The sequence below is a fragment of the Colletotrichum paranaense genome, assembly GCF_030867605.1.
Source record: "Colletotrichum paranaense strain IMI 384185 chromosome Unknown Scaffold_3.1, whole genome shotgun sequence".
Lineage (NCBI taxonomy): Eukaryota > Fungi > Ascomycota > Sordariomycetes > Glomerellales > Glomerellaceae > Colletotrichum > Colletotrichum paranaense.
Window position 1 is genome coordinate 102,608 of NW_026848961.1, and position 23,687 is coordinate 126,294.

Here is a 23,687-nt window from a genome sequence, read left to right on the forward strand (position 1 = left end):
AGTTGACATGAGGTAATGTGAGCTGATTTGGGAGCTCTCGCGCAGGGAGTATCCAGGCCGGAAGATTGCTGAAGAAGGCGGAGAAATGAAGACTTGTCCCAGGGTTACGGGCAGGCAAAGGATCGGGAGCAAGGCAGTGCCGGTAAACCGTAAAGAGGCAAGGCGGGGGTATTGAAGAATGGCAATGCAGGACAGGCATGACCGTGAATGGAAATCCGTAGGGCAGGGCGTAGCGCATTTGCGGGCGAGCATGGCAGCAACATCCGTCTTCTTATCCGATACAACCTCAAACCAGACCGCGTGGGATAGCACCTAGTAATCATTTAAGGTGCAAAGAGCACCTTTGAGAGTGCGAAGTGAATACCAAATCTGACCATTGAGGATACTGCGTTGCGTTAGTATGAGAGACACTGCAGTTTGGCGACCGGAAGGTGACCGGGCAGACAGAGAAGAAAAGAGCAAGGGGAAGCTGGAGCCGGCCTCTTCCCAGCTCCGTTCAGATGGGAAACTGGGGAGAGCCGGGTTCAAGCGGAACATGTGGGCTAGAGTTGGACCTTCCCATGCTTGCCAAGTATTCGTAGTAGTATTATGGATAGAGAGTGGAAGCCTCCAGTATTCATGGGAGAGAAGCAAGTACCTATCAATGTGCGTCTCTGCAGTGTATCTACAAATTACCTCCTCCCTGGTCTGGATCACGGCGATGAGATGAGCAGCATATTAGCAGGAGCGATCCGGTGAATGACCATGGTTGGGCAGGTAACATGTGCTGCATACGTACACCCGGGACCCCCAGTTTGTTTGCTTTGCGAGAATGAGATGATGGCATGGCTTCTCCTCTCTGACACACAGACAAATTGTAAAGAAGGTATCCATATTGCGGCAAGGGCATATGGGATGGATAAGGGAGATTCTTCTCCCCACCTGCACGACGGTGGGAGGTGAGATGGTGGGCATTTACTTTTCTGGGAATCTCATGTTTGGTAATGAGAGATGAGCTACTTTGAAAGAGTGGCGCCTCGTACCGGGGTCAGTTTGACGAATCGATGTTGAAGAAGTATGCTGCGTGTCGAAACCTGAGGCGAGATGGCGGTATTTTCAAGCAAAAAGAGGGCGTGCCAAACAGGTCCTCGCATCGCATTGCTGTCTGATAGACTTGAAAAGTCGCAACGAAGAAAAAATACCGCACTCTGGATGTTTTTGAGACCGGGGTAAAGCGTTGAAAACGTATCGAACAGCAGTAACAGCAATGGGCACGGTTCTAGATTACGAAAGCGCACTACTTTGTACACATGAGCAGGAAGCTGTACCTTAAAAGTCAAGGACCTCTGCAGTACAGGTATCCGTAACTGAATTGAAGGTTGGGTTTGATGCCACTTCCCTGCACTCCATAGGTATCTGCTATTTCAGAAAGAGGCTCTCCAATGAGAGTAATGGCGCAATCCACTTTGTATGCCATGCCATGCCAAGGAAGCCCAATCAAGACGGAATGCACTTGCATTTGCATCAGGAATGTCATTTCCCGCAAGTAATACAGATACAGGCTGTAGATTATACCGTGGTTGAGTATCTGGAAAGTACTTGGCTACTTACTCATCTAGGTACGATGCGATGCTGCGCTGCGCTGCGGGGTGAAGTCAGTCAAGAAGTCAATCAGTCAGTCGTTCAGCTTGGATAGACAGTCCAGGCCTGGCCACGGCACTTCGTACAATGTTCAACGAATCCATGGCTGCATGAGTGTCTGCAGACGCATTGTGCATTTCTGTCTTTTTTTTTTTTTTTTTTGGCACGGCTGAGAGGGCTGACTGGATGTTTAGGTTGCTAGCAAGTGGCTCAGAACTGAGCGTGTCTCGTGAAAAGGCAAAGTCCATCAAACCCTCAAATCCTCAATCCTCAACCCTCCTTTTTTCCTTAGCGTGAAGTGAGAGAGGTACCTTACCTCATTGCCATGGATCATAGAGCGCGGTTGGGTGGGTCACTCCGGCTTTCGCCTGGCACCAGCAATCAGCTCTCGATGACCCCACTTTCGACTGAAGTACCCTCGAGCTGCAGAGTACTTGCTTGGAGGTTTGTACTCCTCGAAAAAAGGTACTTAGTCCCACCGAAGCCACTAGAAACACACCCATCTGCTTGATGCAGCCAAATGAGGACTGGCGTGTCAACTGGACGGGCTGATAGAAACCGTCAGCCAAGACCCTGCCTTGCCTGATCCCTGTCAGCATGTGGTGATCGACCGTGCAGGGACTTCGGGACAGGGGAGATCCCTCTTCTTTCCCTTTTCGAAGCTCTCCCAGAAAACGGCAGGATACCCACAAGATGGGGTTTCCACTTTCCAATGTCTTTCCCTAGACCCCTGTCGGTTTGCCCGCTCGTGTGCCCCTCCCCCCTCCGCGTTCCCATCTGCAGCAGACTGCAATCCCCCCTCCTCCTTCCCTCCCACTGCCTACACTACATCGTACCCCCCCGTTTTGGCCATGCGCGCCTGGCGATTGGATTGAGCCCAATGCGCCCGTTCATGCTCCCACCTTCTCATACTCCAAGGTATCCTCCCATTTCTCCTCAAAGTCTGTGATCCGTGATCCGTGATTCCGTGCGTTAGTACGGGGTAACGGGAAATGGAAGGAAGTACAGAAGAGGAGAAAGGCAGAGAAGAGACAAGGACAAGAGAGGGGGAACGAGAGAGGGAAACAGCGATGAAATTGGCCTCCGACAGGCATACCATACATTGTTGTCAGTGAGTATCATCCCGCTGGCAACAAAAGCTTCGACGGGTGTCTCTGGTGTAAGGCAACTTCTTTCTGCCTTGTTTCAAGAGGGTAAAAAAAAAAAAAAAAAAAAAAAAAACACCCGGGCACCTCGAGCGCGGTTTTGCCCACTATTGCATTCACTCTCGCCCTCACAATGCCCAAAAAATACTACAATCTTTGGAAGAAACTCATCACATCCAATGTACTTCGCCATACCCAAGTATTTCTACATGAAGTATGTACACACCGGAAGCTCAGCTTGAAGCTCCGCGTTGACTATCTATGCATGCGGACGTCACCTTAGTATTGCGTAGCTCATGGCGATCTTTTCGGCCCCTCTTCACTCCCCTCTACTCTACTCTTCCTTTCGGCATCCCGAAGTCACACGTGTCTCCCAGCTTTCCCAACTATGCCCAAAATGGGTCGTTTCCGAGTGTGCAGAGTGTTTGGATGACAACGGCTCGTTGACACGCCGAGCCAACGACCTACAAGGACAGGGAACATCACTTTGAATCAACCTAGCCAGTCGCCGTCGACCCTTCAATTTTCATCTTCAAAACCTGAGGTATCCAAACATTGACATGCAATAATCGCACCAGACCCGTCACCCATACGTAAACCAACCATACATATCTAGACCAAAAAGCGTGGGAAACCATAAACTCAAGTCATCTGGAATGGTCTGTCCTTCATTGACTTGGGTCGTGACTCGGACCCTTTCCGTCCATGGTTATGAAGCCATCCTGTCCCAAGCGACGAACGAGTGAGCTCTCATTTCAGCCCCCCCTTCCTGTCAGCAACCTGCATATCATGTGATCGCCATGGTCTGACACCTTTTGCCAAACACTCTCCAGCCTCAACTTTGACAAGCTTCCATCAAGGGCTTTCGAAGCTTCCAAAGAAGCCCGCCCTCCACTTCGTGTTGTCTTGCCACAAACTAAACCCATCTACCGAACAAAAACTTGAATGAACCCTGTCGTTGGACGACGGCCTGACCGAGACTCGGTATGAATAGTTCAGGCGAGACCGTCAACTCTGCTGTTCTCTGAGAAGTATGAGAAATGAGACTTGAAGCCACGTTCCGGTTCTGTTAAGTCCGGGTTAGACAAGGCAAGACTGAACCGGTAGCAAAGTGAGAACCAATGACACGGGCCCGGAGCATCCCATAGAACAAGAATTTGAAGGTGGACTGTGTGTGGGAGGAGGTTGGACGTTGCACGTTGCAGAATCCCCCCGAGCCCCACTACTGCTTGTTTAGACGGCGTCGTTTTGCCAGTCTTTTTTGCTTTTGTTACGATTGCCAAGTATCCGTAACGCCAGACCGAATACTCTCCAGTCCCTGGATTACATCAGGTGGATAGCAAATAGCTTGGTTCGTTTCGTCTCCATGTAACCAATCGTGAGGCTGGTCATCCAGACAGCATGTAACTTGGCGTCTTGCCAATGTCCCGTGTAGGACTCTTTTGGACCGTGCCTAGGCCATATCGTAGACTACTGACAATTAAAGGTTTATCTATGGATGACCCGTTCATGGCTTACATTGAAGAAGTGAAAGCCGGGAACAGGCATGTTGGCCCGGATCGGCATCGGAGCGGTCAAGGGAGGGGAGAAGTTGAGCAGGTGTGGGCGGATGGAACCAGAGGAAAGGTATCTGTGTGGATGACGGAAGGCGGGATTTGCAGAGGGCCCAGCAAGGTGCCGGGTCTTTTCCCTCCCTGAAGGTGGACGTACGGAGGACGTACGGATACATACATACTAACATTGGGTGGTGCGGATAGGTAAGGTAAGTATGTAGCTTATCTTTGTTTTGTCCATCCCCTGAGCTTGTATTTCTTTTGTTTTAAACTACCGCCGGAGGAGCCAGTGATGTGCTCCCAGTCCGCGATCAAAGAGAAGAGCGACGACCGGGTTATTAAAGATATGTTCGGGGTTGGCTGGGGCTCTTCGGGGCAATCGTACTGGAAATGGGATACAGCGCCGGGAATTGGCTGGACCCCCCACTCCCCTCGAGGCTCGGTCTCTGCGGTCCCCCTCGGTCTCTGGGTGGGTGCGAGCAGGAAAGTGTCAAAGCACCCTGCCAATGCCAGTGCTTTCCGCCCGTCATCGGGGGGCACCGGGGGCCGGACTTGAGGTCCGTGGTTTTCCTTACCTAAGGCAACGGAGGGTGCACACACGCTCCTACTTCACCTGGGGTCGAGGTTAGAGGCTGTTGAGTGCCTTGGATATCAGGTGTCAGTAAAGCATGGGAAGGAGGACATGATATGGAGTACGTACCCTGTCTCTCACGGGACCGTACGGTCTTACCCCCTCATCCTCCCGACACACTGCCATTCCCGCCTGCCACCTATGGCAGCACCAACACCGGACGGGAGGGATCGCCTCACCTCTTGGAAAATTCCATCTTCGGCGCTAGAACAAATCTCCTGCATCGGTCCTGCACCGCTTCTGCAGCGTCTTAACAGCCCGCCGTCACGCTACAGCCTTCCTTGCTTTCTGCTAAGTTTCCAACGTACCTAGCGTAAGGTACTTTGGTCAAAGTATTTCTGCGCCACAAATCATCTACGCTACGGAGCGCAGAATAGCTTAGTAGGGACGGAGACCTACACTACTACGTACAACAGAAACACCTACCTCCTCAGTACGGCATTCCACATGACTGGCGTCTTTCAACTGCATCTTAGGTTCGAGAAATGTTGGTTTCATACCGTCTTGATACACCATCCATACGCCATCTTCCATCTTGCTCTTCGCCGTCGATAAGCATAGAACTGAGTGCAAGGCGAGGGTGAGCAGCAATTCTCCGCCTTTCCGCTTCACTTCACTCGATTCCCTCCATTCTAAGAAAGGAGCACCATGGTACCACACGGAGGACATATCCGTGCTTCACACAGCCCAACACACAACACCAGGATCGAGCAGACGGATAAGGCGCATCAAGGGACAGCCTACAGTCCGTGCTTCTTCTTCTTCTTCTCCTCATCCTCGCCCACTCCGTCAGCCTTGAACCGCCCTCTTCCAGCTCCAGCAAGCAAGCATCTTTCATTACCCCCGCCCCAGTCCTCTCCGATCCAGCTCGGCTTAACTTCGCACTTGACCGACGATGAACCAGGGCAAGGCGTCTTAGAGATGCTATACACAGCAGCTTAGCGTCCAAAAAGGAGCCCTCTGCAGAGTACTTTGCCTTACAAGGCCGCTACCCTCGTTCAAGGGGGATCGAAATCCGTTACAGACGCCTGCGAGCGCGCACGAAACCCTGCTGTCTGCTCGAGGCCCCTGGTAAACTCAATGCCAATTCCAAAAACCTCAACAAGGCCATTTTATACCATAAGCGGAAAGATGGTGCTTGGCACGGTAAGGTACGGGTAAGGAGAGTTAACTGGCCGGTAGGTTAGGTTTTACGACTAGGTCGAGTGGGCAGACAATGAGCCAGACCCAGACCGACCCGAACCAGAACCAGGACAGAGGAACCCTCAACCCAATCCCCTAGGGCCCCCCAAAGCTGAGCGGTGTGTGTGGAACACTGATCCTCGACCACTGGTAGTTGCTCGGCACTTTCCGGTCCAGGATTCGGCTCCCTGCTTTTCGGGGCAGTGAAATCCGGCGATTTTTACATCATCGCCAAAACGCCGGATGCTGAAAGGCTCCGGTGGTGCTTCAACCCCCGTCCAAGACTCTCGAAACCCTAGTCCTGGACCTGGCAACACTCGAGAGCGGGCACAGTTACTGGCTAGTGGAAACCCCTCACGACCCAGCTCCCAGCTCACAGCTGTGTCTACCACCAGCACCAACTCCAGCTCGAACCCCAGCCCCGGCCGGCGGGGTAGCAAGAACGCTGCGCTGGGACTCGATTGGATTGGATGAATTCCTCGCTGGTTTAACCTCGCGTCACCACCTGACAACCCTCGACCCAGATATCGTCCACCAAAGTGAAGGGCACAGCACACCAGAAGGCGCAGGCGTAAGGCGCAGACACGATAGCATCAACTCTGATGCCCTCGCTATCTATGTAATGCGGTTGCCCATGGCCTTGATTAACGCTCGGGCGCTCATCTCTCCCTAGGTTCATAGCTGGAAAGCGCTACGCCTCAAAGGGTCAAAATTTTGACCAAAAAGATGACTGCTACTACCTTATGTCGAAGCTCAGCTAAGGCAGGTGTTTCCGCGAGAATTCACCTCAAGTCGGGGGGTTGCAGGTTCTAAGGCAGGGGAGAATTCAAAGACCACCAGAGCTTCGGTCCAAAGTGGAAAAGCTTACCTGGAGATGTGCGGCCGCCTTTACTTCTTCACCCACCTCACACAATCTGCCCTGAGAATTTCCAGCCTACCTGACCGTTACGGATACCTTGCTTTAGTCCCCGTTCTGGCCTACACTACGAATACGGATACAGATACAGAAACTCCATAATCCACCCTGCCGCATCGACCATCACCAAAAGGGTTCATTGTAAGACCCATGACAACCTTGGACAATTATTGACGGGTCAGCTCAACCTTTCCCCCGGTTTTCAGCGTCGCATTTTCATCCATATCCTGTTGCGGGACGGAGTGGGCGACGCACCAACCCTCCGGCAATATCCTCATATCCTCTTCCCCGTCACCTTCAGGGGCCCTGGAACGGGATGAGGAGAAAAATAACCCAAGTCAGCCAGCTGTCAAATAAAAAACCAAACGAGACGGCCAAATGAACCTAGTCCTGCTTGTATGTACACAGCACCTGGCAAGCGGGCGAATGGTCCGCCCGCATCAGCGCCGCCCACTCGTCCCGAGCCCACGGGGCGTTCTGATGCCGTTGAATTCTGATGTATCGGTGCATCCCCGGTTCGAACATGGCCAGCCTGGTACTGTCGGACCTGGCCCGGCCGGGTCATTACTGCCCTTGATAGAGTGCTTTTGCATGCGTCAATACTGTCTGCTTGCGGATACGTAGGGTACGAATACACACGCTCGCACTGCCTTTCATCCAAAGTTGCTTGGCGCCAAAGTGTTTACCCAGAACTTGGTTTCTTGCCATTTCTGAGAGCAGTCTAACTTGGAGTTGGTCGTCTTCGTCGACGAAATGCCAGACACCACTCTGCAGAGCGGACGAAACCCGCAAGCCAAGCCTCGATTCAGGATGATGGCCCCTGGCTGGGACTGGGTACGTATCCCATCTCTCCCAGCCCATCCCCTGCCACTCAGTCACAGTGACTCCGCGACTCCGCGACTCCTCTGATCGCTGATAGTTCACTGCCTTTTAATCTATCGCTAGCGCGGTGGTCTACATCACTTACGTATTCTCAGGAGTTTGCCTTGGAAGGCGCCAAACTCTAAAGCGCTTCCTGTCGTCAGGTTTTCGATCGTCTGATGCATCTCGACACTTGCGGAGACAGCAACTTGCATACGCGATAGAGAGAGGGGGCAGATGTATTACACGTCGACCCATAATATCATGTCGGCTTGCGCGAAGCGAAAGCTACTGGAGCGTTCGTGGTATGCGCCTAGCCCGTTGACGAGGTCCAGTTGAGTTGAGATGTAAGACCTCTTGAACACCAGATCTCGACTTTACAAGTGACGCTATTCTGCATCTGTCAGCGCCCGCTGTGAGACAAGATCGGCCAAGACGGCGACGGCAACACGATCGTTCCAAGGCAGAACAAGTTGTGGAGGCAGACTGCAGTCCGCAGACATCGCCAACATCTCCCTCGATCAATTCTGTCTTGATTCTCGGAGTCCGGACCTCTGCATAGCGGACACTACGAAACCCAGAACCAAGACTCAAGACCTCCGACGAACTGGTACTTGGGTCTGGCTCCTCTCTCTATGGGCCCGCCACGTTCGCTACCTACCATCGCCCCTCCTCCGGCGTGCCTATGTTGATTACTCCGTACCTCCGCCGGTCGCCCACGAACATTCATGCGCGTCTGGCTCTAGCGGCTGACCCTGAGCGCACGCGCGTTCGTCGTATGCATTGCTGGCTAGACAAAGATGGTGGCAGTGGTTGTGGCTCATACACAGCAGCCTCTCGGAAGATAGGTAAGGCGTAGAGCATTTCTTGACAGGGCTCAGAACGAAGCGAGTCTAGGAAGGGCGGTCAATTTGTCGCCCGTACCACCTTGAATGAATTGATTATCTCGGGCTCCGCATCGTGTCGACCATCTCCTTGGACAACCCACATTGTACAAGTTGCAACATACGTAGTATTCAACGAAATGGAGCACAGGAGCACTGGAGCACGCCCAGAGATATGGAGGGGCCCGGGTGCGGCACAGGAAAGAGAGAGAGCGAGGCTTAACTCGTCCAAGACTCCCAAGTGGAGGTGACATCTTGCAGGAGAACCCACTCCACGTCACAGCATATCCATGCCATTCCTCCCCTCAACACCCGAGCCCAAAACACACTCATTTTCATCTTCTTGCACCCCCACCGGGAATGGGGAAAGGAAGACATGTCGAGAGGGGCAAGGGAGGATAATGGGGCGTCAGTGGGATGGTCCATATCCAGATCGGCGTCTACGAGGCACGACACGGCTGGCGCAATATCGCTGCTTCCCAGGTCTCTGGTATTGTACACACGGCCTGCTGCCGTCTTTGGATCATTAGATGGTCCCATGTTGCTCTCAAATTAGAATAAGAATACTGCTAGTGTAGCAGACACCCGCCGACCAGGCCGATACCCTTCACCCCCGTCCGTCCCCATCGCACCTTTCAGATCAACAGCATGTGCGTTTGGTTGGCCGTTGTGATGGTTTTGCCAAGTCGGGGGGATTCCTGTCGCTTCCCTCTCCCATCGGCTAATTTATCACATCGCTTAAGATAGCAGCATGCGCTTAGAAGATCCCTTCCTCGACGAGACAGTTGAGCTGTGAGGCTCTGGGCTTCTATCATTTTTGATACATGCCACGAACAGCGATCAAGGACCAGGGCCGGCTGTTCACTTCGGGAACCCGGTGGAACTAAGTAATCATGTATTGATTGCATTTGTGGATGACGGGCTGTAATGATTGACCGACCGTCAGGTCGACCGCTTTCTGATGTTTCTTTTTGTTTTTCTTGTCTTTTTTTTTTTTTTTTTTGGCGATTCTTCACAGGTACATTGGGGGTCTCTGCTCATCATCTTTTCAAGGTGTTGCATGGGACTGGCCGAGTTGCTTGTCACCCCGATAGACACGAACTGCTAACCATACCGGATGAAGAGAAGAGGGAGAGGGTCCAAGCAACGTTGACGATACTGCGACCTTCTCTTCCCAGGGTTTTCGATGCGCCCATTCAGGCTTGGCCTTGCTCGTTTCCGCTCGGATCGAGGAAAATTGAACACAGAGTTCACCGGTGTAGGAGTGTGAGTGGATACGCCCAGCTCGATTCTACCTTACTCTGAATCTATGGATCTTTTTCTGCTCACATCAGGAGACGAGAGAGATTGGCCTCTTTGCAACAGAGAGATTGAAGGCAGAAATATGAGGTGGGAAGCGTTCGAGCGATAGATTGAATTTCATTTACAAACCACCACTACAGCAGGGCGTTGCAGAAGGAGGACGGGCAGAGCGGGCACTCGCGCGGTTTGTGCGTCTATCCATTCGGCAAGGGCGCCTCCCCTTGTCTGAGGGACCCCCCATGTTAACCGTCTACGGTTCCCTGCCCCTCTGTCTCTTATTGCCAATTGGAACTCGTTGGTACCACCATCTACTATGGTAAATGTGGGCTCTTTCTTGTCTGATGGGCGCGGCGATCCGGACATAGACTTTTTCTTTACCTTGTCATCCTGTCTCGATCTCCTTCTTGTCTCCGGCCGAGAGAGAGCTGACCTGGTCAAGTCTTTGGTGGTGCGGTTACCGGTCCCCTAGCTAAGCCCTGTCAACAGTTCAATGGGAACATGGGTCCTTGTGATGTCAGCAGGGCGAAAGACAACACAGCAGCAGCCAGCGCCCGGCCCGGCTCGGCTCAGTATGGTCAGAGGAGATGGAACGCATCCTATCGGACAGCATTAAGCCAACCTAATGACCAAAGCGAGAGACACAGAGAGGGACAAGCAGAAGCAGAGAAAGTGTAAAACGGTTAAGACGGCTTTCCTTGATTGGACCATGCTCATCTGAGGAGACAAAGACAAAAAAAGGCACTTTCTGTCGACAGCTCTTGCAAGGTCTTTTACAGCTCATTTGCATACTGCATAGCGAGGAGCAAAAGAAAAGTCTTGGACTTTGCAGGTTGGAGACCCTCTCTCTCTCCATCTCAATGAGCCAAAAAGAGATAGACCTTGACCCCCCCCCCCTTCGGTTGGATCAAGTCTCATCACTTGTGTGAAGGAGCTGCAGGACGGAGTTTCCGTAGTATGACCATGCCATGATGCGTAATGGGGTAATGGGGGTGGTCACTGGATGGATGGGTGGTGGGTGGTTTGTCTGAGGTATCTATCCCATCTCCCATCTCTCTCTCCCTCTCTCTCTCCTTTCGTCTACAGCCCAGCCATGCAGAAAACGCTCCCGCAGGCGAGGAGCAGGGGTAGCCAACATAGAGTTTTCGACTGTTGCCGTTCTTTCCAAGATTTGGTCTTGGTATACTTGGTATTACTATTAGGTATTCTGGTTCGGTTCCTCGGATTAGTCCAAACTCCCAAACACGCAACCGAAGTTGACCCTCTCTCTCGGTTCGAAGTCTCTCTCTCTTTCTCTCTGTCTCTCGTCGGAGTCTCTGTCCCTTTTCTCACTGCGGCATCTTGTTGCGGCATTGTGGTAGCCGGGGGTGTACTATAGTCTATACTCCCCGTAGTGTTGTGTGACAGGCAAAACGCGACTCGAGGGAGTTGATGATCGGCGGTCCCTATGTTGTCATCATCTGCCTTTCTAGACGACAGAGTTCCATCCCGAAACTACCCAACATCAACTAGCGACCCCATCTCTGTCAAATCTCATGCCCCTTCCCTCCTGCCCACACGTCTCCCGCGCGCGCTCGACTGAACTCATGAAAGCATCGTGAGCACATGATGTTGCAACCAAGTCCTTGGAGTTAAAGATCACGAGTCGATAGGGCCACTTTCTCTCTCCAAAGCATGTGTTTGTGTAAAATCTGTTCATCAAATTTTGTAGTTTGTTTCTGGCGAGGTCTGGATGAGATTTATCCTCTCCAGCCCGCTTAACTATGGTTAAACATCAAAAAGTCCATATTCACATTCTTTTAATTCCATCCCAGAATGTGTGTGTATCATCCCCCGTTTCCCCAAGAAAGTCTAAAACCGCCCAATGGTTTGGTACCCAAAATGATGATAAACAAAAGGCGAGGAAATAAGAAAACCTCCAAAAATCCTGTAAAGCGCCTTCCTTTCTCCAAGTCTCTCGGCAGTTTGAAGAACAACAAAAAAGCAGTGATAATTTGGGGTTGGTCGCAGAAGTCCTCCACCCTATTTCTGATGTACCGGTATCGCGGGTAAAAAGAAGAAGGAAAAAAAGTCGTGAGTGAAAAGAATTGAAGCAGTCCCAGCCACCATGCTCTCCTGGCCCGCATTCGAATGCCATGACGAAGCCAACCCGTTTTTGTTTTTATCTACTACAACAGACCCAATCAGGCAAAGTGTGTGTGCGCGCGCGTGTGTGTGTGTGTTTGATGTGTTTCCCCCTTGAGAGGTCCCATCCCATTCCAGCTAGAATGAAACTCCATTCTCATAACAAAGGAGGAAGGAGGACGTGAAAGAAAATTGGAGACTAATAGCTCCGAGTTGTGAAGTATGGACAAGTAGATAGGTGAAGAATTTGGCGCCAAGTATCGTATCCGTCTCAGGAACCTTCGACTGCAACACAGCCACGAAGTTCGGGGTAACGGCGAACAAAGTTCTCATTAAGGCGCCAGTTTTCGAGGCGCATTGCGTGTGTAGTAAACGTGTCGCTAAGCCACATCTCTCCAGATTGCGGGTCGACCACCAAGGCGTCAATTGGCCGGCATGGCCAATTGATCAGTCTCAAGCTAGACGAGTATACGCCTTGAAATTCTTCGTTCGCGTACAACTCCTGGCGTTCGATAATGGCAGTGCGCAGAGGTGCCCAAAGGATGAGATCAACCCACTGAGGATGCGGGATTCTAGTCTGGCACGGTTTCGGTGTGAGTTCAGGCACAATGGCCTGGTAGGCCTCACGCGTTGGGTGCACCAGCCAGGCGATGGCTCGTTGGATGACGGCGAAGACCGCTAAGCGTTCAATGACGTTGGTGACGCCTGCCTTGTTGACGAGAGCGGTAATGAGCTCAGCCATGGGGTGCTTGACGCCGGGACCCGTGACTGTTGTGGAAGCAGCTCGATCAAGGTCGGCTAGCTGGCATCGTGGAGGTTCTGTTGTAGGCGAAGCCGGATGATACTCGAGGAAATTCTTCACATTGACCCTAGCAGGTCGGAGGAGGTTGTCGAGAGACTTCAGTTGTGACAATCGGCGGCAGTCCTGTATGAAGCCGACAATCAACTGGTCGATTCGACAAGTCGGCGGGACGATGAGGGTCGGAATCTCCCAAAGGGTGGTGCCAGGCTGGCGAATCAATGAGCTGACGGTTGTTGGTAGTACACCGGAGTTGGATACGAATTCCACGACTGCTGGTGATGAAGATACGGCTGATGATGATGAGAGATGGGAACCTGCGACTGATGAGGCATTGAGTGGTGACTGTGAGGGTATCCAGCGTCTAGAAGCTGAGTGGTTAGCGTCTCAGAATTGCGTTGCAACCCAACCACCGGACATAGGGAAGACAACTTACCAGAGTCGACATCATCATATTCACTCATCTTTGCCGGGATGCTTCGGGCATCCATCATCGGCGCGGGGACGCTCGTGGGGATGTAGCCTGCGCCGTACTCATCGGTGTTGGCGGATGATGACGGGCTTGAAACGGTCGAAGGAACGGAGACGGAAATGCCTGGGCCCCATGACTCTGACGCATCCGGCATGGGCACGTAAGAAGGACCGAGTTCTTGCATGACGTTGTAGTCACCGTTTGATGGAAATGGCGAGGATCGAGGACTGGGAACTGCGCCGCTAATAGAGCTCAGATTGTCGTCGTACACTGGAGCCGAGTCAGCACGAACCAGAGGCAGCCAGGCAGAAGACGAGGCAATGGAAGCAGCCGTACCTGAGTTTGGGTAGGACTGCCCGTTGGGAACGCCCATGCTCTCTCTGAGCTTGAACAATTCCTCTTCAAGTGCCTTGTTCTTGCGCAAAAGCTCCTGGACGGTCTGGCTCTGATCGCGGCCGCGCTCGCTCTTGAGCTCCTCAAGCTCGCGCTCAAGACGCTCAATGTGCTCTTTCGTTCTAGCTCTGATGGCGCGCTGTGCTTCTCTGTCATTGGCACGCTTACGCGCAAGCTGGGAGGGCGTCAGGGTTGAGACGCTTCTGGTGCCTGTTGAGGAAGGCGTCCAAGTCAATATATTATTCGTACATGAGAACGTGGAAGGGGACGATGGTGGTAGAGTAGGAGCTAAGGAGGGAGGTGGGGGATGATCGAGGCGAAGACGGCAGAAGGGTAGAACCGCATAACCGCCGCCGTCGTCGTCGACATCTCATGAGGGGTGCTGGTGATGCGTACCCTTGCGCTTGGTGGGCTTCGTAGGCTCTGCAGAAGCTGATCGTGTCATGTTGTCGGCGGCGTACTTCTCGTCGTGGTGTGCAACAACGGTAATGGTAACAGGTCTGGATCGAGTGTTGGCAACGGCAGTATGGGCCATGCTCTAAGGCAGAAGACTGAATGTAGGAAGAGAGAGACGGGTCTGGCGACGAGGTGAAGTTGTTTGTTGTTCGAGTTGTCAAGGCAGGGATCAAATCAAGAAGATCGAGAGGAGCGCATCTTGGAGTTATAAGATCTATTGACGACAGGAGCAGACACAAGAACAGGCCCTTCGAATGCCGGCGGCAAAGTAGTTTCAGGGCAGCTAGGAGGGACGAGTACCTCAGTACGAAGGTACGTACTAGATGAGCATGGATCTAGGGGGTAGAGAAGGAGACAGGGCCAGTGACTTTTGGTAAAGGTTGAGGATGAAGAGAGACAAGACAAGCAAGAAGAGGACAGGTACGTACTGTACCGTACCGCTACCTCCTAGGTCCATGAAGGGCACTAGAAGTAGCAGCACATAAGGTAGGGAAGTCTGGAGCAGGGGTTCGATGGAGATGCAAGCATCCGGGCTAAAGCAGCCCAGTCTCGAGGGCAAGGACGTGGGACTGTACCGTAAGTGAGGTGGTAGGTAGGGGAGTGTATTCGTAGGTGTAGGGTGAGAATGGAAAGGATGGCAGAGCAGAGAGATCACGCCGCGTAGAAAGTATCCAAGGAGCCGTAGGTACAACGGGCCCTGAGTGCTTCGAAGACAGAGGAAGGGTTGAGAGTATCGGTGAAGAGACGTAACTTGGCACATGACAGTCGATGTTGGGCACAGACATGGCGCAAATTACTAACTCACTTGAGAACAACTTACAGATCTCCCAAGGATGGGCTGGGGGATAGAGGCGAGTGGCAGGGGTCTGATCAGAGGAGAGGGACAAGACAGCGGCAGGGAACATGGGAGAAGGCGAAGAAGAGGACGAGAGAAGCGGGTGAGGCAAGGCAGCGAGCAGGACGGGACCGGGGGGGTGGAAGTTACACAGATTCACTCGACTGCAGCGATGTAGACATGTACCTTCCGACTGCCAGTTACCTATCGGCCTCGACGGGGCAGGGGTGTGAAGAAGGAGGGGGTGTGGAAGAAGAGGGGGTGCGTGATGGTAAGAGGGGGCGTGAGATGAAACCAGGGGAGGCGTGAGGGACAACCTTGTGTGAGGTGAATCTAGGAGAACAACAGAAGTGAGAACTGTGAGATGCCTCTTTACCTTAGGTAATGTGATGGATGGGCCACCACATTCGCATGCCTGGGATACGGGTGCTTTTTTTTTTTTTTTGTGCTGCGTGTGCCTCATAGTGGGAAACTACGTGTTTTGACGCGGAGGCAACAAGCTTCTTCAAGTTACTTTGAAGGTGTAACTAGTCGCCGCGGAAATCGAGCGAGGAATTGCTGCGAGCCAGATTCCGCCGCTATGCCGGTATCCAGGCTGGGCAGCATTCTTCCCCCAAACCAAAGAACATTCGTTCGGTTAGGTTTTGGGTTTGTCTTTCCTCTGGTCCTCGTTGTGTCTGTCTGGAGACTGGAGAGAGAGAGAGAGAGAGAGAATGGGTGTGAGAGCGAGCGAGAGTTGGGGCAGGGTGACGGGAAGGAAGTGCTCTCTCTCACGGATACTGTATCTGCAGGGGGAGATCCTCAAGCAGTAGCAGTCGATGTGGGTGGGCAACCTCCTGCCCCGTGATTGTGGCTCTTGCTGGCTCGAGTCCGACTCTCGATCTCAGCGAACGGGTTCCCGGTGGGGTTGCTTATCCGTACCGCAGGTAGGGAAACGTAAACGGGGTCAAAGGTAAGTAAGGCAAGCATAGAGTTGGGAAAAGGTTAGCTGCTGGGCTGGGTGAGGTGACGAAGGGCAAAGCCGGCAAGGAATGGGCAAAGCAAGGCAAGGCAAAGCCAAGGTTACGGGAAAGGAAAAGGTACCCAGGTGCCTTGTCGGATCCGTTGAAGTTGACAACCAAATCAAACTCCGACTCCTCCTCCCGCACTTGACCTTGTATGGTCTTGCGGATTGCCTTGCCCTGCCATGGCCCATAAACGCTGCTGTACCCTCCCATGGGCCATGGCCCTGTCCTGTCCGCCTTATCCATAAATGCGTATGAGGAGGTGGGCTCGCTGAAGAAAGACGAGATAATCCCGTCTGGGCTTACATATTGCGTTGACCTGACGGCTCGGAACGGGGGGGCCTTGCAAAGCGGGTGACGAGTCCTGTTGAATACCAGCATCTACGAGGACGAACGAGGAACTCTGAAAAGCAACAGTCCCATCCGGCTGATGCTCGGAATAGCCACACCCATGGCATGTCCATGGCGGCATGGCCTGTGTGTGGCCAGCCCATGGAACGCCCAGACCAAGAAAGGTGAGTTAATCTCCAATACCTATCTCGTTCAAATCCATATTGTGTACTCCGTGTGCATTCGTAGAATTGAGGGGCGGAAAAAGACATGTCCAGATCCTCAGAGGCTGGAGTTTGGGGTGATCATGATGCGTGTTTGGTTTGACCTGTGGTTGACCTCAATCCCAGCCCGAACACCACCATCCGCGCGCAATGTCGTCCCATTCTACGAAAGGCTTAGGTTGAAGAAGACGAAGAGCCAGCCAGGCGTGCCAGTGCCAGTATCAGTGCCGGTGCCAGTGCCAGGCCAGGCTGAGCCAGTAGGGCCACACGGCATAAGCCTCAATTCTGCTCGAGGCTCAGCACTGCTGCACCGCTGCATTTGCTAACGCATGCCCAGCAGCCCATGGAAACCTTCGGCCAGCCTCCGATGACCGGGGGGTTTGCGATACAATGACGAAATGATGTTTTTTTATCCTCTCTTGCCGCGCCGACAGGCCTTGTCATCTTGGACTTCTCCGTAAGGGTTATCACCTACATACGGATGCTAGGAAGCACTTAAGGGCCAAGGCGTATCCGATCCGTACAGGGAAAGAGAGAGACAGAGAGAGCGAGAGTACTTCTGTATCTCTCGGACCCGGAAAGCACCAATGGGCAGCAGAGCGCAGAGGTGCGGCCGTGGGCGGGAAGTGCGCGCTCAGGGATGGTTTAGCAAAACACAATCGCATACACTGCCCATATGTGATGTGAGGGTGTGAGTGGTCGATGAAGTAGGTACGAAGAAGTGTGTGTATCCGAGAAGGGAATGGAGGAGGATGGACTCGCTCTCTCTGGGTATCGAATTGATTGTGGGCACACACACACACCGGTCGAACATTCGTATGCTACCTACTACACTCACTCTCGCTCATACAGACACACACACACACATACACACAAACACGCGCGCGCGCAATAGATGAGGAGAGGCATGTCAAGTTCCATTATGAGTTAACCGGGAAGTGATTGAGGAACGAAAGGTGAAGTGTGAGGTGAGTGTGTGAGGATCAGGGGCCCGCTGCCGGTGAGGTCAGTCGGGGCCCAGAGGTAAACTGTGGGAAAAGGTGGAGAGATACCTTACGATAGGTGAAGGGGGTGGTACGTATCCACTACGCGAGAAATAAACTTTACGCTAAAGCCAGACCTGTCGTAGCTTGGTGGGCGCCGATACGCGGCCCAGCAGCGACCGCAACAGCCCAGTTAGAAGGTCAGCATCGAGGGAGAGACAGCGTAGAAGAGTGGTCTGTTACTGGATACCTAAGTCCTAAGGTACACCATTATCGACCGGGGAGAGCAACAGCACTGAACAGCGCTGAACAGCACCTCACCCTCGAACTTGAGGCCCCTCTTTCTCTCTCTTCCTCTTCCTCTTGCTCTGTTTCTGGCACTCTGTGAGAGACTGCGACCAGCAGGCTGCTGCTGCTGCTGCTGCTTTCATCTCGTGCTCCAAAACATGGTACTGGGGAAACTTCGTCGTCGGTACGTACCCGGCTACCATGAACCATCTCTACCTACCTTACAATGCCTGGGCCAAGCACCATGCAAGTTGCACGGAAACCTGCTCCCACTTCGCTGCTCCGGCGGCGGCCAGCCCGACCGGTACCTTGTCCCCTCCACTACATCCAACCGTAACACGCTTGTCTCTTTTAAGAGAGGGTCTTCTTGCGGCCTGCCATGGGGCCATAGGCCATGGCTTGTGTCGTCGGCCGACTTTGGGGGGGATGGGGGGAAGAGCTGCGTGGTGTGCGGGCAGTAAGATTGGCGTATCCGTACCGATAGGCAGACCGCACTTACCTTGCGAAAAGAACCGAGAAACTCTACGGAGTAACTAGCCATCTCTATATTTTCGCATTCGAAGCGACGAGCAGCAATAGCCAATTTGGGCAGTTCGCAAGATTTGGCACCATGTGGACAAGAGGCTCCAGAGTAAAGAAAAAACACAAATGCCCGCCGCCGTCGGCCCTTCTCACTCAAAGGGCGCGATACAAAGTGGTGTCATAGAACCTCGAGGGGTCTCCTACCTAGTAACTGTAGCAGAAACCGTTTGCCAAATGGAGTATTCCGGTGCGGAAACCCTACCTAATCTCACCTAGTCCACCTCCACTGGCACAACATCCTCCGTCCGTCCAGACGTACGCAGTACACACTACCTACACAGTAGAGAGGTTGGAGCCACTGGCGTATCGATCGCTAGTGCATTGCGTCGCCCCTTTGGAGAGGAAAAACCCAAAAAAGAGGGAGCCTTGGGTCTATCTTCTGAGGCCTTCTAGCACCTCCATTGCATAGCCATTAGAATCCATACCTAAGACGAGAATTGCGACCTGACGGCGGCGGCGGCGGTTTCGAATGGCGTGTTCGGGCCTAACGAGCAAGAGAGACAGAGACATTCTAGCTCGCCGACCAGAAACATTGAATACCAACCGCCCTGTGCCATCAGTGCCGGATCCATTGTCAGGAACTTATCGGCTCACCCGCTTCACATTCGTCGTCCGTCTTGTCTGGCGACATTTCTAGCTTTCGGTGAGCCACGCCGCGATGACATTTCATCCAACGGCCAAGACGGTCTTTGCAGCTAGCACGTCCGAAGATCGGATCCAAACTGTACCTGGCCTAGATTTCACGACGGCTCTCCAGCCTCGTCGCCCAAAGGTCCCCAGGGCCTCCCATTTGAGCCCCGATCGGTTCCGTTGGACACATGCCCACTATCGAACGGCTTCCTCGGATTCCGTCGTGGGTAGGCCACGCGAAATTGAGATATTCTTGTCTTTTCACCGCTTTCGAATTGGCTGGCTTGGAGAGATGGAATTGGGCATGAGAAAGAGAGCGGCGACGGCGCGCGCACATACACGCACACATGCGGGTACATACACCTCCATGTTGCGACTGAATGGCGGCGTCCATCATGGTCGTTCCAATCATCGGACCTGGTTCCGGTCGCCCAATCCCACAGGATGCCGCTACTGAACTGCCGTTGTCAATCTTTTTCCCCGATTGCTATATTCCGCCTTTCGGAATGCAGGCTCATGAAGGTTGGCGCATACGGCACCCCTGGTCACAATTTGTCTACAAGTCGCAGTCTCTTGCCATTGAACGTTAGTAGATGTGAGCCCAGCAACAGCACCACGGCCGGCCGACCGACCGTACAAGGCCAAAAATTTGGGGGTGTTTGTCTTCTCCCTGGTTGCCGAGTCTTATGTCGGCATCCTGTCTCACTTTTTCAGCTTCGCGGCACGCCCTTCTGACCGAGCCAACTTTGATTCAGCGCGGTCAGCGTCTTATTCGCAGAAACATTCGCTCTCGCGGTGCGGCGTGTTGACCTCCGCCAGATAGGTACGGTATGCACAATCGACCGAATGCCTGTCCTTGGCTGCCTGCCCAGCGAACCCGAGATCGCCGCTGTCAACGCGTCCTGTACCGGATTTCGCAGGTGTCTGCAACTTTGCGTAGGTGTGTGTGTGTGTGTGTGTGTGTGTGTATGCGTGTCTATGTTGCTTCTCGTCCATTGTTTCTTCTTTGCTTTTTTCCCCTGGTCTTTTCTTATTCTGTGGTGCGCCTCCTCCTGCTTCGATGTGTAGGAGAACTCTCGGGTTGCGGTGTGAGAACTTGAGATGCGCACAGGTACTGAAGGGCAATGCGCCGGCATTCTCTCTGACATGCGTGGCGGGCTTCTCGAAGGTCCATGGAACTCTTCTGTCTGGGTTCTGCATTGCATCGGGCGTTCGCATTTTTCTTCTAGCCTCTCGTCGTTCCAGGGTCATGTCCGAGGACACCACCATCGCGATGAGTCTGGCGCATCGTCGAAGAGGCGAGAAAGGGAAAACGAAGCATGGGCTGTCGCCGAGCTGGATTGCGATTCACAGGGTTTCCAGGCTGGCGGGATTGTGGCGTTTCGGGGGGGGGGGGCTCCTTCCCCTTTTCGAGAATGGGAAGTCTGCTGATGTGTCTGAGGTTGATCTGTTGGTTCTCATCTCCCCGCGCCCAAAAAGTCTCACTCTACCTGCCTACTGGGTTCAGTGATGAGTACTTTGTAGATGTTTCCAGCTGTCAATTAGTTCTTGTGTTCCCCCAACCGCGGGGCAAAAGACCCGTCTGGCTCTGGCGGCCCTCCCTCGTTGTTCCTTCTTCTCCCTGAGGTGGCCCTGCCACATTTGCTTCTCATTCTTCCCCAGCCTGATCGTCCGGCGTCGTGAATTACAGCAGTTTGGTCGTACAAGGCGTCTCGTGCCGGCCTCCCGAAGCTGTTCGCATTTTTGTTCATGAGATGTGGTTGCTTGCGAGTTATGTCATAGGCGTTCGGTTGTTGGTTGATGAGGGGGTTCGGACACGGCGAAAGGCGTCGAGAACGTCAACAAAGCAAAGAGGGTATCCGGAATCAGCGATTTTATGAGTTATTTCGGGGTGGGCTTAGCAATGCCGGCCCGGGGGTGATGAACCCCTGATGAATGCCGTCTCGTCGGCGCAATATCCAGTTCGGACCTCTGTTATGTCAATTCTGACTCAGAAAGCCAGCCGTTGTATGTTTCGTTTCCTCTGTGAGTTCCTTCGGGAGGATACCTGTTAGACCAATGAGGCCGGAATCCCCAGAAGAAGAAAAAAACAGGGCCTGCAGCAGACCCTGCTTGTAAGACCCGGCGCTGTGCCTGGCATGCGCTGGGCACCCTTCCCTCATCCTCGAAAGCCTCGAAGCTCCAGCTGGTTAGGGTGTCGGGGTGTTAGGGCAGGGCGGGCCAGCTGAGAGCAATTGGGGGGAGGAGTGAGAGTGAGGAGGAGGGGGGAAGGGGAGGGGGAGAGCGGTCAGGCGGTGGGAAACGGCGGAAATCTCTCCGGATTCTGAGAACGAGGTACCGGAACTGCTGAGGTACCTCGACCAGGTCCAGTACTCCAGCGCCTCCTTGACCCAAATCCAGGCGATACATGCGCTAGCAGCCTAATGACGACCGCTTTTTTCTTCCGAATCAACCAATCACTGGCTCAACCGGTGCTTTGCGGATCTCGCTCCGTAGTGCACCAAAGTACAAGTGCAAGGGCCAGTGACTTGGCATTTCCGGGCTTATGGTCTGAGTGTGGTGTCGGCTGCGGGAGAGACAGTGAGACTCCAGAGACCCTGGACAAGTGCGAATCCTTCAGACTGGGACTGTCAGCGGTCATTCCGTCGCGTACGGAATTTCCGTACAGAATTTCCATACAACTCCCAGCAATGGACATCATGTACATCATCGCGCATTTAGAACCTTGTATGTCTCTGACGAAAGAAATTGATATTGAGCCATGTTTGGCGATGTTCCTGTACAATGCAGCAGGAGTGCACGTATGCTCAAGCAGAGCTTTCTATTCGTAGCTGTATCTGTTGTTGCGAAAGAAAAAAAAAAAACTGGTCGTAAATGCCTCGACCCGGGGTATCGAATCGTCCCAAATCCAACAGAGAACTCGATCAGTGGAGTCAATCAATCGGTCCGTCCGGGACCGTGGTAAATGCTGTAATGTTTGTTCTCGCCGTACATATTCTCAGGCGACACTTTCAGGGTCTGCCTCTGCCGCTGGGTCTGCGTCTGGTACTGCCCCCACCAGGTCTTCGAGTCCTCCGACCTCCGTTGGTCCGTCAATGCCGTCCGGAGGAAGGGCCCACGCGGGCATCGGACTGGTGTAGCTCCAAGCCCCTCCGGCATCTTCGTAACGGAGGCTGTGAAGCCAGAGCGAAAGCTCGTGCTCGCCGGGGTCTGTGTAGAGCGGCGTATCGCAAACGTCGCAAAGCTCTCCTGACAGCTTTTCAGCCCTTCTCTTCTGGTACAGGTCCACCAGTTCGTCGTGATAGGCCACAGCGTCGGCGATATCTTGTTTGCCCATCCTTTCTAGGCGTGACATGATGTCTTCGTCCGTGTTCTCGACTGCATCCGAGTCGTTGCATCCCAAGTTAATTCCCCAAACTCTTTGGTTCGCATATAAGGGGTCGTTCTCAATGGGATGCCCAACAAATTGCAGATGCACGCGGATCTGATGTGTTCTGCCAGTCAAGGGCAGGCAGCGAACGATTGAGTAGCCCTCTTTCTTGATCCAAGGCCGGCGTTCCTCGTCCGCAAGTCGTTCCGCACTCTTTGGCTCAGCTGCCTCCGAGTCATTCAGAGTGTCCGGCGGGTAGTAGGCCAGACGTTTGAAGACGGTACGGGCCGACTTTCCGTTGGCTCGCACGCGGTTGAGGCCTAGTCGCGGGGATATTTGGAGGATAGGCTGATCGCAGACAATTTCGCCATCAGGAAACTTTCCAGCAACGCGCGCCAAATATTCTTTGCGGACCGTATGAGCTCTAATTTGAGCAGTGAGCTTCACTGCTGCCTGTGGTGTCTTGGCGACGAAAAGAATTCCACTGGTGAGGCGGTCCAGGCGATGGCACGGGTAGGGCAGGAAATGCTCGCCTCGCTCAGACTTCATGATCTCGATAAGTGTGTTGTACTTGTATCTACCAGCAGGGTGTACCGGTACGCCGGATGGCTTATTGACAACGATCATCTCGTCATCTTCATGAATGACACGAATTGGCTCGCCTGTGACAGGGGGCTCATGGCGATGAATTGTGTGATTCACAAGGTCTCCATTCTTGACCAGATGATCCGGGCCGACTGCCTTTCCGTTGACAACGATGGCTCCGGTTTCCATGGCATACCGGTAGTACTCTAGGGTGCGGTCCCTGAATTCATCCTCAAAAATGTCGATCAGCTTCCGACCGCGCCAGCGTTGCTTGGCCCAGGTGTGGTAGGTAAAGTGATAAGGAGCAACTCTACGGAGACCGTCCTCGAAGAAGTAAGGCCGAGGCCACATGTCGCCGGTAGGCGTCGTCAAGACTTCAGGCAGCTCATTGGAAGCTTCAGACGGTTGGGCATCCGGTAGCTTGGCTGGTTCAGCAGCGGGAGAAGCAGTCGACGGCGGGGCCGCAGCCGACGTTGGTGCCATTTGATCAGAAGCCATGGCAGGCATAAGAGATTCCCGTC

The 23,687-nt window shown here is 53.3% G+C and overlaps 10 protein-coding genes across 10 annotated transcripts; 3 read left to right on the forward strand and 7 right to left on the reverse strand.

The window, feature by feature from the left end:
* Positions 1-4,656: 4,656 nt before the first annotated feature.
* Positions 4,657-4,848, reverse strand: CPAR01_03565 (uncharacterized protein; the record flags this gene model as incomplete). Its single annotated transcript, XM_060487852.1, has 1 exon — positions 4,657-4,848. One exon carries the CDS (start codon positions 4,846-4,848, stop codon positions 4,657-4,659), a length of 192 nt encoding a protein of 63 aa, XP_060352058.1.
* A 1,366-nt stretch (positions 4,849-6,214) lies between these two features.
* Positions 6,215-6,810, reverse strand: CPAR01_03566 (uncharacterized protein; the record flags this gene model as incomplete). The annotated part of the gene is made up of 2 exons (XM_060487853.1): positions 6,215-6,576; positions 6,624-6,810. The coding sequence occupies 2 exons, from the start codon at positions 6,808-6,810 to the stop codon at positions 6,215-6,217; spliced, it is 549 nt and encodes a 182-aa protein (XP_060352059.1).
* Positions 6,811-9,082: 2,272 nt separating this feature from the next.
* On the forward strand, positions 9,083-9,322 carry CPAR01_03567 (uncharacterized protein; the record flags this gene model as incomplete). The annotated part of the gene is made up of 1 exon (XM_060487854.1): positions 9,083-9,322. One exon carries the CDS (start codon positions 9,083-9,085, stop codon positions 9,320-9,322), a length of 240 nt encoding a protein of 79 aa, XP_060352060.1.
* An 889-nt stretch (positions 9,323-10,211) lies between these two features.
* Positions 10,212-10,457, reverse strand: CPAR01_03568 (uncharacterized protein; the record flags this gene model as incomplete). The annotated part of the gene is made up of 1 exon (XM_060487855.1): positions 10,212-10,457. One exon carries the CDS (start codon positions 10,455-10,457, stop codon positions 10,212-10,214), a length of 246 nt encoding a protein of 81 aa, XP_060352061.1.
* A 637-nt stretch (positions 10,458-11,094) lies between these two features.
* Positions 11,095-11,469, forward strand: CPAR01_03569 (uncharacterized protein; the record flags this gene model as incomplete). Its single annotated transcript, XM_060487856.1, has 1 exon — positions 11,095-11,469. The coding sequence occupies one exon, from the start codon at positions 11,095-11,097 to the stop codon at positions 11,467-11,469; it is 375 nt and encodes a 124-aa protein (XP_060352062.1).
* A 1,017-nt stretch (positions 11,470-12,486) lies between these two features.
* CPAR01_03570 (uncharacterized protein) lies at positions 12,487-14,414 on the reverse strand (the record flags this gene model as incomplete). Its single annotated transcript, XM_060487857.1, has 4 exons — positions 12,487-13,385; positions 13,451-13,756; positions 13,823-14,089; positions 14,276-14,414. 4 exons carry the CDS (start codon positions 14,412-14,414, stop codon positions 12,487-12,489), a joined length of 1,611 nt encoding a protein of 536 aa, XP_060352063.1.
* A 2,593-nt stretch (positions 14,415-17,007) lies between these two features.
* Positions 17,008-17,172, reverse strand: CPAR01_03571 (uncharacterized protein; the record flags this gene model as incomplete). The annotated part of the gene is made up of 1 exon (XM_060487858.1): positions 17,008-17,172. The coding sequence occupies one exon, from the start codon at positions 17,170-17,172 to the stop codon at positions 17,008-17,010; it is 165 nt and encodes a 54-aa protein (XP_060352064.1).
* A 985-nt stretch (positions 17,173-18,157) lies between these two features.
* On the forward strand, positions 18,158-18,460 carry CPAR01_03572 (uncharacterized protein; the record flags this gene model as incomplete). The annotated part of the gene is made up of 1 exon (XM_060487859.1): positions 18,158-18,460. One exon carries the CDS (start codon positions 18,158-18,160, stop codon positions 18,458-18,460), a length of 303 nt encoding a protein of 100 aa, XP_060352065.1.
* Positions 18,461-19,979: 1,519 nt separating this feature from the next.
* Positions 19,980-20,480, reverse strand: CPAR01_03573 (uncharacterized protein; the record flags this gene model as incomplete). The annotated part of the gene is made up of 1 exon (XM_060487860.1): positions 19,980-20,480. One exon carries the CDS (start codon positions 20,478-20,480, stop codon positions 19,980-19,982), a length of 501 nt encoding a protein of 166 aa, XP_060352066.1.
* Positions 20,481-22,209: 1,729 nt separating this feature from the next.
* Positions 22,210-23,664, reverse strand: CPAR01_03574 (RluA family pseudouridine synthase; the record flags this gene model as incomplete). The annotated part of the gene is made up of 1 exon (XM_060487861.1): positions 22,210-23,664. The coding sequence occupies one exon, from the start codon at positions 23,662-23,664 to the stop codon at positions 22,210-22,212; it is 1,455 nt and encodes a 484-aa protein (XP_060352067.1).
* Between the last annotated feature and the right edge of the window lie 23 nt (positions 23,665-23,687).